Below are 14,855 nucleotides of genomic sequence, written 5' to 3' on the forward strand. Positions count from 1 at the left end.
TGGAACAAAAACAACAATTAAGATATATTATGTACAGGTACAAATTCCTTAGGATGAATGTGATTATTATGTGTGTCAAACATGTACTAAGATAAATAAATAAACAAATAAATAAATATTTCCAACAGCTGAAACTTAACAGTAAAAAGAAAGCACAGTTTAAGATTATATTCAGTTTCATTGCAAATATACTAAATGACAATATGTTCCAAATATGACTATGATTGCCACAATTACTCAATTTTTAGCATACAGTATTACATTAAAGTAAAGCTCTTCAAAAGCAAAACTTCATGAAATATACTGTTCCTCTGAAATGAAGCCTTCCAAACAAATCCAATGAAAATATTAAGTGTCAGTCTTTATTCTCATCGTACTTTCTTTTTTCACTTGTCCCACTGAAAATGTCCATTGGACCAGTAATTTAAATTGCATACATCAAACAAGTTATGTTCAGAGACAATACCTTCACTGCAAATTCCATGTTGGTAGATGTATGGATGCATCGCTTGCAAACAGAATAAGAGCCAACACCAATATCCTCTTTCAATTCATATACTTCACCAAATTGCGCAGCATTTCCATTGACCTGTTTTTTTTTTAAAAGTGAAACTTTAAAGAGAATGATACATTTTCACATTTTCTATGTTTTGTCCTAAATATACACTCATGTTAAATATTTTAAAAAATCAAGAATAACTATCCTACAGAAGTTTTGCCAGTATTTGTAGAGTACTTATGCAAATTTTGAACCAATTCTAAACAAACTGTAGGCCTCCTAGGTTCCCAACGTTAACATTATAAATCAACAGGTTTATAAATCCCTCTAACGTTTTGCCAAAGCAGACCACATAAATATAAAGATTATTACTGTCCTTTTTCCCCAAAATATATAGAAGCACCTTTAACACATAGTTATCTTCAGAGATAAAGTAGTTAAAATCATTCATAAAAAACTATTGAAAATTCATTATCAATGACTGAAAGAATTATCTCCAAACTGATATATGCCCTGAGTAACATGAATAAGTAGAATTTACCTGAACTATTGGTAATACATTTGTACTTGTGATTGGAGTGATTTTATATTCATTTGCAATAGAAGTTGCAACAAAGCTGAATCCTTTGAAGAGCTGATGAGCATTTGCACTGGCTGGCAAACCAGGGGAATCTAATTTTCAAATAATTATATTTAATTAGAATTATATACAGTTCTATAACAGAAAATCTCAACAGTTATTTAAATGTAAAGGAAAGCATTCCATGACATCATCTATCAAATATATTTATTTGATTTATAGTATATTAGCTATCTCCCACTCCCAGTATATATACACAATATGTTTGCTTTATTAACTACTGCATCCTCATTGCTTAGTACCTAGTAGGCATTTGATATTTGTTGAAAAAATATATGAAACAGTTGTCAATAAATTCTTAACAAAGAGACAGGATACTATAACACATCTTATCTCTTACCCACTACTCTGTAAGTAATGAGCATATCAAAAGACTTATAAAACAAATAAAAACCCCTATTACTCTTTGCTGTTGTCCATGTTTTTCTATAAATACTCCCCATTTAAGATTCAAGAACCCCAAAAATGTTTTATACAGGATGCACAGTTCCAGAAAGGGCAAACCAACTCTCTGTAAACTCATAATTCCTTTAAGTTTTTAACTATTTAATTATTTAATTAAACTAATTAAATTATTACTAGAATAAAAGCCTCACATTACCTTTGGGTGTTTTTGCAGTAAATTCAGGGTCAAAACAAAAAGTGTCATCTGGTTTTCCAGAAGCAGGCTTGAATGGAGGCTGAACTTCTCTTTTATATAATTTCTACACAAAGTAACAGGGAAATATAAAAATATTCAACACATTAAAATATTATTATACAGGTTGAGCATCCCTATATCAAAAATCTGTATTTCAAAATGCTCCAAATCCACTCTCCACATTTTTTTTCAGTACTGGGGATTGAACCCAGGGCCTTGCATACACTAGGTAAGCATTTTATCAATGAGCTACATATCCAGCTTCACTTATTTTTCAATTTTCATTTGGGGACAGGGTCTCAGTAAGTTGCCCAAGTGGTCATCAAACATGAATTCTCCCACTTCAGCCTCTCTACTGGCTAGGACTACAGGCCTGCACCATCATACCAAACCAAAATCCAAAACTTTTTGAATGTCAACATGACAAGAGAAGTGGAAAATCCTACACCTGACCTCATGTGACACTAAAAATACTGCATAAAGTTACTTTTACGTGATATGTATAAGGTGTATTTTAAACATAGATGGATTTTGTGTTTAGATATGGCTCCCATCTACAAGATATCTCATGTATATGGAAATATTCCAAAATTTAAATCCAAAACATCTCAGGTCCAAAGCATTTTGGATAAGAGCTATTTAACCTGTACTTAGTAAAGGAAAGTAAAACATAACATTCAGATTCTTTAACAGAGATCTTACAGTATATAAAAGAAATTTCCATGGGGTTCAGATACCTGTTAATCAAATTCCAAAAATATAAAAAGACAAACGTCCAAGACCTATTGAGGCCAGGAAACACAATAGTGAAGCCAAAAAGTGCATTGCAAAGTAATAAACATGTTCAATTTTAGGCATCAACAACTGACTTGTGTTCTCACTGGTATAACACAATATCATGATGAAGAAATAACTACTAATATTCAAGGTGCTAAAAAATCAATAATTAGATTATTTTCATGAATACATATTTTATTTAAATGTCTATGCATGAAATATATACTAAATGTACTATTTAGTGCTTATATCATAGAACTGAAAAATTTAGTTTTGTCTAAAAATGTAACTTGTTACAATTTGTGTATTTAAACATACATAGGTGTAGTGAGATTTTGGCTAAGATTCTCTAGTAATGTCTTCCCACAAATGAACTATCCCTAGCTGAACAGTGATTCAATCACCAAAGTACAGTAGTACCTCAGTTCATGAACACTTTTATTTGCAAACAATTTGGTTTGCAAACAGGAGCACTTGGCAAAATTTTTGTTTTGTTTGCAAATTCTGTGGTCCAGTGACAAACACAACCATAGCTCTCTTGCCAAACAAACACAAACATAGCCTTCTTTTCCAAAATCATAGAACAAATTATGTTCATGAACCAAGGTGCCACTGTACCTTCAAAGAGCTAAGGAAATCAGGTGAGAATCAGTGTCTGCTTTAAATTATAGTAAAATAAAAAGATGCACTGAAATAGTAAGAAGGAAAGCTCTATGTTGCTCACAACTAAGTCACCTTACTATTAATGACAGACACAAACTAAAGGTGAAAGCATGAATAAAATATTTCAGAGAGGAATTCTGGGAAGATGACAGAGTGTTAAACATCAGGAAATCAGCCTCTCCAAGATTCAGAATCCAGACACTAGAATATAACTTGGGGAAGAAAAGGAGGGATGTGGATCTCTGTGACCCAGGAAGCATCTGAAGGAAAAATTGGAGAAAAGTGAAGAGATAGAACTCAACATGGAAAAAGGAGGTGGGAAATTGCACTTTCTGCCTGACTCCCAGTTTGTAGCATGAGAGAGGGGGTTAGAATCTACAGAGACACAGTGATGGCGGGTGACTCCAGTGGCCTCCAGGGAGTAACACACTAGTGGAAGGAAGCAGTGCATACTGTTTACTACAACAGCTAGTGACTCCAGTCCAAGTATCTACCATGTCCCCTGGAGAGGGTGCTTGGCCAGATGCCATTTTAGAGAGAGTCCAACTGAATCAAGGACTCTGAGCAGCTGTGGGTTGGCTTCCGAATAATAAGAAATGAAATGAAATTGAATCAATAATAAAAAGTCTCCTGTCAAAGAAAAGTCCTGGACCAGACAGCTTCATTTCTGAGTTCTATCAAGTATTTAAAGCAGAATTAATACAAATTCTCCTTAAGTTATTCTAAAAGCTAAAAGAAGAAGAAATTCTTTCTAACATATTCTATAAGGACAGAATTACCCTGATACCAAAACCAGATAAGGAAAAATACAAAACATGGAAATGACAAGTCAACATCATTGATGAACACAGAGTGAAAATCCTCAATAAAATACTATCAAATGGAATTCAATAGCACACTAAAAAGATTACTCATCATGATCATAGGAGGTTCATTCAAGGGATATAAGGATGGTTCAAAATAGAAAAATCAATACACGTACCACCCACAACAACAGAATGGACAAGAACCACAATTATCCTAACAGATACAGAAAAAAATATGTGATAAAATTCAACATCACTTCATGATAAAAACACCGAGCAAATCAGTTATAGGATTGTACTACAATGTAATAAAGGCTATTTGTAGTAATTCCACAGTTATCTTTACATTGAATGGGGGGAAATTGAAAGCTTTCTATCTAAGATCTGGGAAGAAGAGGATGCCCATTTTCATTATTTTCATTTAACATAAAGTTAGAAGTCCTAGTCAGAGCAATCAAACAAAGAAAAAAGGGGCACTGAAATTGAAAAGAAGTCCAATAGTCACATTTGCAGATGACATGAACTTATATATAGAAAACCGCAATGGTTCCACCAAAAAGCCACTGGGACTAATAAATAAATAAATAAATTCGGCAAATTTACAGGATATAAAAGGAACGTATAAAATTCAGTAATGTAACTATATGCCAATATCAAATTATCTGAAACAGAAATCAAGAATATAGTTATACACACAATAGCTACAAAAAATAAAATACATAGGAAAACATTTAACTGAGCAGGTGAAAGATTTCCACAATGACAATTATAAAACACTGATGAAATAAATTGAGAAGGCCACAAAAATGAAAAATTATACCCTGTTCATTAATCAGAAGAACCAATAATGTTAAAATGTCCATACTACCTGAGATGGTAAATTTGTACTGTTAACTTGATTGTGTATCTTCCAAGACAGTAATAAAGCACACTTCTGGGTATATCTGTGTGGGTCATACAGGCATAAGCTTGGAGCCTATATCGGATCCCCTGCTCTACTTTCCAATCACCATAAACTGAGCAGCTGTGCTCTGCCATGCCCTTTTGCCATGTTTCTGCCTTTGGAGCCAGCCAACCATGAGTTGATTCCTCTGAAACCATGAACTAAATAAACAATTTCCTCCTTTAAGTAGTGAATGTTGAGTATTTGGTTCTAGCAGCAGAAAAAGAAAATTGTTACTGAGAGTGGGAGTCATTGCTGTAATTGTATCTGACCATGCAAATAAAAAGTATTTGGAACTGGTTTACAGAAAGAGCTTGGAAGTTTGGATAATCAGGCTGCAAAAGGCCTAAAAGTCTGTAAGAAGACCTAGAGAGGCAATTCCAGCCAAAGCCCAGAAGACTGGAATACTGACAGGAATTCAGAAAGTAAGGCCAGGCTCATGAGGTTGCAGCTGGGAATGAGGATTATTTTGGGAGATAGGCTAGAGGCAATGCTTGATACACTCTGGCAAAAAATCCTGTCTGGAGACTTTGCAAGAGGCTCAGTTTAAAGGCTGTCGATAAGTTAATCTAGTAGAAGAAGGTTCAAGCCATCCCAACATTCAGGCATGGGTATCTCTGGCTGCTTTTAGCCACATTTATAGTGAAAACTGAAAACAAAAAGCAGAGAAGAAAAGTTTGCAAAATTTACATTTTGACCCCAATAGAACAACTTATAAAACTGGTTGCTGAAGATATTAGCATTAAGAAGAAACCAAATACTCCGTTCAGGGACAAGAAGAAAAATGACCTGACAGCGTCTCAGAAATCAGTAAGATTTCCCCCCTTTCAGGCTCAAGGGTGCAAAAGTGTTAACCTTTCTTTTGAGGAGATAGTTCCTGGGATACCTACTCAATAAGTGCATCCTAGTGAATTGATTCCCCAAGTTACATTTCACTGTGCTCAGGCATTCTGGTACTCATAGGCCATTGAAACAATGGTTGAAGAGGTCCTTCGTGGCTACTGCTTTCACTGACAATTGACCTCAGTGTTGTCCATGGGATGCTGGTTTAATGGAATGCAGAATATAAGAGTTGTAGGGTCAGGGAGGCTTTCACCTAGATTTCAATGGAGGTATTTTCTGGGAGGAGAGCCAGGCAAGGAGCCTCTGAGATGGCAGTGTGTGAAGCTATGAGAATAAGCCTGAAAGTATAGTGGAGACCCCAGGAAGCTGGAGATGCCAAGAATATGGAATAGCTGCAGAGGACAGCTACAAGCTGTGAACAAAGCCAGCCCAAGTGAGAGGCCACGTGGGCTTTAACTGGCAAGGCCCACACAAACAGGTATGGCTGCACAAGCCCTCTGGAACTCAAATCTCAGCACCATGTACCCCAGATGCTGGACATGGTGCTACATGACTTAATGTTTTTTCTGATGGTTTTCAGTCTTGTTTTACTCCTACTGTTTTCTATTCCCCATTCCTCCCTTTTGGAACATAAAGTTTACCCTATAGCATTGTACATTGTAATTATGTAACTTAATTATGATTCTGTAACTTATTTTTAATTTTATAGGGCATCACAGCAAAGATTATACCTTGAGTCTTAGAAGAGACATTGACTTGGACTTCTTAGCAATGCTGGGTTGTTCAGACTTTGAGAGAAGGATTACTGTATTTCAGTTATATGCAGCCTAGTTGTCTTGTTAGGTGGAGTTATGACTTTGCATTCATTTATTTGGGGATTAAGTATTGTCTAGCGAAATGTGCTTGGATATCAAGTTGACAAAAGTTAGGATGTGAGAGTTAAAGTGGATTGTCAACTTGATCAGCTTGGGATCCCCATGGGGTACTAGTATGCCATCATTCTGTGTGTGTATGAGGTCATAGACATGGCCTTGGGGTCAAAATCTGGTCCCTCATTCTTTCCTCTCTGGCTGTATTCCCCTCTCTGCTTTCTTACCATCATGAACTGAACAGCTTTGTTCTACCATGCCCTCTACCATGATATTTCTGCTTTAGAGCCAGCTGACTATGACTGAAGCCTCTGAAACCATGAGTCAAATAAACTGTTTTCCTCCTTTAGGTTGTGGGTGTTGGGTGTTTGATTTCGGCAATGAGAATCTGACTAGAATAGTACCCAAAGTGATAAAAAAATTCACTGAAACCCTCATGAAAATGCCATTGACATTCTTCAAAGAATTATAATAAAAGTCCTAAAATCAAAATGTAACTACAGAAAAAAAAAAAAAAAACAAATAGCCAAAGCCATCTTGAACAAAATGGCAAAGCATGAGGTCATCAACTGATAAACTGGTAAAGAATATATGGCATATATATACAGTGAAATACTGTTTAACCTTAAGCAAAGAATGAAATTCCATCATTTTTAAAAATACCTATGGAACTGGAGATCATTATATTAAGGGAAAAACACCATGCAAACACATAAGCACACACACAGACAAAAACAAGTAGGATTGCACTTATGTACCTGCTAACAAAGTTGGCCTCACAGAAGTTGAGAGTATAATAGTGACTATCAAAGGCTGGGGAAAGGAGAGGAAGGTAAGGACTAGGTGAAGTAGATCAATGTGTACTTCCTTTCCTTAAGAGTAAAATGTCCTAATTTGCCACCATATGATAAGGTGACTATATATAATTATAATATATTGTAAATCTCAAAAAGCTAAAAAATTATTTTGAGTTTTCAATACTAAGAAATGACAAATGTTTCAGAATATAGATATGTTTAATCTGATTCAAACATGACACACATTTACATGTATTAAAACACAACCTCATAAACGTACAATTTTTTATATATCAGTTAAAATAAATTTAAAAAGATAAAAAATATATGAAAACCACCTATTTTTTCTGACTTTAGCTCACAGTTCCACAGTGAAAAAAACTGATAGGGATTCACTCTAAAGGAATCTCCATTTACTTACATACATAAACTTCCATTTATTTATTTAAATTAAAAATCAGTGACAGAAGGATGGAGAGATGAGGAAAGGTTGATCAATGGCCACTAAATTATTGTTAGGTAGAAGTCAAAAGGTGTGGCATTCTATTGTATATTAGGGTGATTATCGCTATCAATAATGTACTGTACATTTGAAAAGGCTATAACAAAAGTTTTTGAAAGTTTACACTATAAATAAATGACAAATATTTGAGGAGACTTATATGCTTACTCTAATTTAGGCATAATATGTATTCATGTATTGAAACATCACATAGAACCCCATAAATATGCATCATTTTATGCTTTTATGTGATAGCAAAAATAAATCTAATTTTCAAAAAGTAAATATGCATACACTGTTTAAGATATAACAATAATGGGGGAAAATATTTTCTCTTTTTCTAGATAAGAAGAGTAGAGAATCACTGTGAAAATAAAGAAAAGGGGATAAAAGGAAACCAAAGGAAAGATTCTCATTGTTATGAAAGAGTCAGCTCCCATGCAGCATACCTACTGAATGGTCTTTCTGGGTATTAATACAAATGGCTTATGATACATTATGTTTTTACAATTATATAAAATACATTAAAATGTTGCCTACTGAAACTTTTTTTCTACAAGCCAGATAAAATAATGATTTAGTCAGAGCTTCCTACCTCTGCCCTAAAAAGTAAGAGAGACATGCTTTTCCTTTTAAAACATTTTTAATGCCAGTATCAAAACCAGATAAAAATTTAACTATGATGATTAATACATAAAATAGACAAAGCTATATTATAAAACAAAAAGTTTGCTCTTCTAAGAAAACCTTAAAAGTCTGAGAATAGCAACTTTTAAAAAGTATCTATACATGCATTAGCAAACTTTCTCAATGGTTCTGCTTTCATAGCCTCTCAAAATTTAATGAAATCTGTAGCAAAATACATCTTAAAAAATTCAATGTGTTTTAACAAATGACAATGAACAAACTGAAATTAAATAACACTTTAGATTCCTTATAATTCATTTCTTGTAAGAATCTATTATATGCTTCAGCCTCATTCTCTTCCTATCTCACATTCCCCAATCTAAAACATGGACATATTAACCATATATAACATGTAAATGGAATGAACATAAATTTGCTAAATATTACCCACATCTCTACTGCTTCAAGATAATTGCCACGATATGCAGTATGTATAAAGATCTCATAGTAAATACAAAACAGATTAAGTTTATCAGCAAAGCTCATAGATCACCATTTACTCAAGTATTTTGCTCATTTTTATATAGTGATTTATTTATAAACTTTCTATTTAACTTACATTCCAGTCAATATTTGCAAAAAAAAGATGTCTTTTGATTTCCTCAACACCTTCTGAACCTATAAAAATGGAAAGAATTTTTTATGGATATTATTCTTTTTCAACTGCGCTACCTGGCTTCTAGGCTGTTATCTATAAATAGAACTATACATATTTCAAATATCCCATGAAGTGAGATGTCTATAATTTGTCTGCCATTTTATCAGATTGTCCTTTTACTTTACTGCCATCAAAAACTGATGTTCATTTTGAACTGCATACAAACAGTATGAAATATTATATTGCCTCCAAACTCAAACAGAACTCGTGTTCCACATAACATTCAAAGTATTTCCTTTTCTTCACAATTAAGCTCATGATCTATATTTATGTGCCAAATTAAAAACTACAAATAATAGAGTGACACTGACACTTTAACACAAGGACATAAATAGGATAACAGAATCACATCTAAATCCAGAGGAAGGCAACTGGAAAGTGGTCAAATAACAAGCAGTTATGGGAACATAATAGTTGCTTTGAAAAATATTAGGAATCACAAAATGTTTATCCTCAAATATCTAAAAGAATTATCAATATATTCAATTATGTGTAGTATTTCAAACAACATAATCTATGTTATATATGATCATACATTTTAAACAAGTTTTGATCCAGCTAAACTACTCCATTTTTTTGTTCCAGTACTGGGGATTGAAACCAGGGCCTTCACACGGAGCTAAAAGGTATGAACAAAAAATACAGACTGCATTTAAATTTTTAAAAATTACAGAAGACTCATTGCTATTAATTCTCCTCAGAATACTTCCCTTTACTTCAAACATGCATAGCTCACCATTCTTGATACTTCCTGAAGCAGTTTCAGAAGCCCTTATTCATGAGTGTCTTTAATTATGGTATCATTGCTTCCTGGATTTTCTGAACCCTAAAACATTTTCTTTTCAAAGTCATTTTGACTTTGGGGCAGAGCTAGAAGTCACATGGTACAACAGCCAGTGAATAAGGTGGATGAGGACACACTGTAATGTTTATAGAAGCCTGCTTTTCTGTTGGATGTCATTCTGCAACAGCATTAACTGGAAGAAAATGTTCAAAGGCGAAGGCAAACTAGGAAGGAGGGTGGGAGAAAGGAAAGAAGGGAAAGAAAAAAATGAAGAAAAGAAGGAAAAAGTGGAAACAAAGCTTATGTATATAGGGAGGAGTGGAAGAGTTGAAGGGAGGGCAGGGGAATGGGAAAAAAATAAGAACCAAGATATATCGTGTACAAGTACAAGTTCCCAATGATGAATGTGATCCCAAGATATACCTAAAATGTACCAATAAACTCAATAAATATAAAAAAAAGAGGAAAGAGGACTTCCAGAACTGCTTCATAAACTGGAAAGAATGATGGGATAAGTGTGTTTAAAGCACATGGCGGGGTATTTTGAGGGGGATTAATGGCAATGTATCTTTTACTGTAATAAAATATTTTAAAATTTAAACACTTACTGCATATTTTGATCACCCCTTGTACATCTTTAACCTTTTTTAAATTTTTATTTTGATGCCCAGGCTTGACTCAAACTTGTGATCCTTTTACCTCAGCCTCCCAAAGTGCTGGGATTACAAGTGAACACCCTCATGTCTGGCTAGATTTCTCCATTTAAAAAATCAAGTTCATAACAGAGTTGACTATTCTTGAACTGCATACACAAAATGCATAATTCTAAGTATAAATGTATAGCAACAGTAAATGAACTTAAATTGAAAAAGTTATCTTCCCAAAATATTCAGTACCATTATAAGAACCAAGGAAACTTTAAAAATACCCAATCTATTTGCTGGATTCCTTTTGAATAACATCCTCAGAAGACTTTGTGCTTCACCACTAAGAAATTGAGGCATTCCAAGTTTTGCTCTGAAAAAGATGATTTTAGAAAGTTTCACTTAAATCTGGCTACACTTTTTAGTTACAAATCTCAAAGTGAATATTTAAAAGTGCTTTACAGTGGCAAATAATGCCCACTGCTATATCGGAAGAAGGGAACAATACAGTAAAAAAATGTTCCTTTGTCTCAATTTTTTTGTTTATTTGTTTTGGTACCGAAGATTGAACTCAGGACTTTGCGCTTGAGAGGCAGGCAGCAGAACTACTGAGCTAAATCCCCCGGCCCTATCCTTTGTCTCAATTTAAAACAACAGTAAGTTTCTCAAAACACATGGAAGAAATTTTTTCCCAAAATGAAAATATAATGTTTACACTTACTTTAATATCATATTCATGGTCTCATTTCTGTCTTTACCTTGAAATGGCAGAGTACCAGTAAGCATTTCAAACTAAAAGCAAAACAAAAAATAATCACAGTCAATTAAACACAACTTAAAATGTATAATGAAAAATGTATAATGTATAAAATGTATAATGAAATTATCTAGAAAAAAACTGATATGAATACTACATGATTATCAAATCCTGCAGGATTTAGATAACAACAGGTTAAACTGAGATGAGAAAACTAAGTCACTTAAGGAAATGCACATTTAATAAATAGTCTCCTCTCTATATATATACCTCAACTAACTGACAGGTGACCTGTAGCAGATAAAATCAACCAATTTTTTTCAATTCTAATTTGGCTAAGTCCACAAAGTCAAAGAATTTGAAGATACAAAGCATTTTCTTTTAAAGCAGAGATATTTTTAAATCAATTTTTAATAACAATAAGTAAGGGAAAATATCCAAAGAAAGGACTTCCAATTCATATATGCCCAAGAAAGATTTAGCCATTCTAATTGACCTTTACTCTTTCAATGTACAGAAAGCAAAACAAAGAGGAAGAGCAGATCATATAATTACATGCACACACATACAAATGCACCTGAGTGTACTAATAGCTTTAAAAAGAAAAATATTTGCACAAAGGGCAAGAAAAGTATTTTCCCAAAGAGATTAAATTGAGAACTAGATGACTAAATAATGATGCAAAAATTAGGTCTAAAAATGAACATTGACTATAGTAAGTAAACATTTTTATATTCCTAATATTTAAATTTCAACTTGGACCTAACAATGGTTTTGTCCTTATATCGCTGCACTTAGAAGCTCAGCTTATCTCGGGTATCCCAATGACTCCAAATCTGCTACATCAGCCTTATCTTTTCCAAAATACATTTTTTCCTCCCAAATAGACAATTATTCATCACTGGGGCCTGGATTTGTAGAGTTGAGAGTGGCAGATAATGAAGAGAATGACAATATTTGGGACTCTGTCTTCCCCTAAAAAATCAAGTTGAATAACTGAGTGTGGGATGGATAGACAAGAGACAAATATGTATAGATATAAATTAAATAAATTCTTAAATGATTCTGATTTTTTCTCTACAGCTCCATCTAATTTATCAGCACAAAGGGCCTAGCCACCAACCTATAGCAACCTACGTTGTGTTAAAAATAAAATTCTTCCCCCACCAGCTATCATTAGTTAGCTCATTTTTACTTATCTATAACTCTTTCAAGCTGCTAAAGTTCATAAATTTTAAAGGTACTTTTATCATCAACTCATCTGTTTGATTTCATGTGTGTCTAATCTGCAACTAAGATTAGTCATATCTTCCTTTGAAATGTCTTTAAGGTTTCTTTTCTAAATAAAATTTTATAATGATACAACTATCTCATAAAGAGATCTTTTGTTCTCCCTATTTCTAGTTTCTTCCATTTCCATCTATTTATATAATGCTGTCAACTCTAATCTTTCTAAAATGTACTTTTATTCAAATCATCATCCTATTTAAGAATTTGTAATGGTAAGAGAAAAATCATATGCAAATATTTATAGGTTTACAGCTTCAACTTCTCCACCTTCAATCTCATCCTTCACTATTCAAGATAAACTGGTTCTTCAAGCCTTTGCTAATATATGATCACAATATTCTCCTCCATATGCAACTACGGAATACACACACACACACTTACTTCTGGAAAAGAAAAACATGATTTTTTTCAACAGATAGTATTACCCTTGTATGAGGGACCCTAGAGGATGTCATATATCACAGAAAGCCCACTACACTGCCAGCCCTTAGAGAAGAAATTGAAAATGCATGCGCAGCAATCTCAATTACCAAGTTTACCTAAGCAGCAGTTTACTGTACTAATAAATGTCTGGAAGCTAATGGCCACCACTTTGAGCACCTCTTGTAATTGTAGAAGCCAAAGGTAACTTGCATTAATCTCATGAAGTCTCAAAAAAATTATTATTGAAATATTTATACAAGCTTTTCTTTTCCTGCAGTGTCTATAAATTTTTTGGGAGAATCTGTATTTAAATGTTATATGTCTTTCAGAACTTAAGTTCCACCTCCTCTACTTTCCCTATATAATTTCATGAAATCTTCTCTCAACACCTTAGGTACTTCAGAACAGTTTATTTAGCTATTACAATCATTTCCTCAACCAGACTGTACATGTTTTTAGGTCAGAGAAAATGTCAAATGTACTTTACATGAGTTTCTGCCCTACTGCCTTACAGAAATTCCCATATTTTAATAGGCACTTAATAAATAGGTGTGTCATGCAGTGTGTCATTCAATGATAAGTAGACCAAATATATTATCAGATTTCAAAACAAACTATATCTGATTCAACAGATATTTTCCATCATCCTATGAACTACTATAAATTCTACACTTAATCTCATCCTAGTCAGTCTATATTTAATAATCATCTGTTAAACGATCACTATGATAGTGACTGTAGGAGATAAAAGGTAATATAATACATAATTTCTGTCTTCAGAAGGATTACAATCTTTCTAGGCCATGCCTGAAAGAATTTGACAATAAGATACTATGCTAAGGTGATACATTTTATGACATCTAAATAAAATTTGTAACTGCTAAACTCAGCATTCTGAAAGCTAGAATCTACCAGACATTCTAAGTTTCAAGTATAAATTGTTTATATAATGATGATCCCATTTACTTTTTCAGTAGCAACTTTACAAACTTAAAACACTAAAATCCAAATTCTTATTATATATCATCTAGCCAAAGTTTAAAAATTTTAATATTTTAAGAAGGCCTTTCTTACCTGATAATTCCAAAATTTGAACTAAAAAATTTGAATCATAGTAATATATGTTAGCATAATTAAGAAAAACACTACTACTTACCATAAGTACACCATATGACCACCAATCAGCACTCTGAGAATGACCTCTCCTATTTACTACTTCAGGAGCCATATACTCTACTGTACCACAAAATGAGTAGGCCTTCTTTTCTTGATCTACTGACTCCTTGCTGAGTCCAAAATCTATAACAGCATTAAAAAACATATACTGAAAAACTTCAGGAAACAGAAAATATCAAAAGAAATAAAATAATGTGTTAGACATTAAAACAACTTATGGATTACCTCTAATTACTCTTAAAGCTGTGACATCTATTTCACATTAATACTCTTTCAGAGGATTTAAAGACTGCTCGCAAATTTCACTCGCAAAATACATGCTTTCAGGTCTGTATTAATATATTATCCAACAAGTTTGAAGGAATAATAATTAAGTCAAAGTTTCACACTGTGCTAAGTTTTAAAATAGAATATGACAAAAGAGAGCTAGTAATTCAGTTTTTACAATATAGTATTC

General features: G+C 33.2%; 1 protein-coding gene across 11 annotated transcripts in view; it reads right to left on the reverse strand.

Annotated features, from left to right (window-relative positions):
* The window catches only part of Rps6ka6 (ribosomal protein S6 kinase A6), a 238,506-nt gene that overhangs the window by 111,570 nt on the left and 112,081 nt on the right, over positions 1 to 14,855 (reverse strand). For all 11 annotated transcript variants that reach the window (XR_015445581.1, XM_087196632.1, XM_087196622.1 and 8 more), the window contains 7 exons: positions 14,379 to 14,521; positions 11,474 to 11,544; positions 11,037 to 11,125; positions 9,226 to 9,284; positions 1,741 to 1,843; positions 1,041 to 1,171; positions 467 to 589 (listed from right to left, as the gene is read on the reverse strand). Coding sequence is in view for 10 of the 11 variants with exons in the window: in XM_087196632.1 (XP_087052758.1) it covers positions 467 to 589; positions 1,041 to 1,171; positions 1,741 to 1,843; positions 9,226 to 9,284; positions 11,037 to 11,125; positions 11,474 to 11,544; positions 14,379 to 14,521 (719 nt within the window). In the remaining variant the exon portion in view is untranslated. The remainder of the gene's footprint in view (positions 1 to 466; positions 590 to 1,040; positions 1,172 to 1,740; positions 1,844 to 9,225; positions 9,285 to 11,036; positions 11,126 to 11,473; positions 11,545 to 14,378; positions 14,522 to 14,855) is intronic.

This window comes from Heterocephalus glaber, unplaced genomic scaffold (genome assembly GCF_053883595.1).
Source record: "Heterocephalus glaber isolate CG9 unplaced genomic scaffold, H.glaber_assembly_v1.0 deba00001613, whole genome shotgun sequence".
Classification (NCBI taxonomy): Eukaryota; Metazoa; Chordata; class Mammalia; order Rodentia; family Bathyergidae; genus Heterocephalus; species Heterocephalus glaber.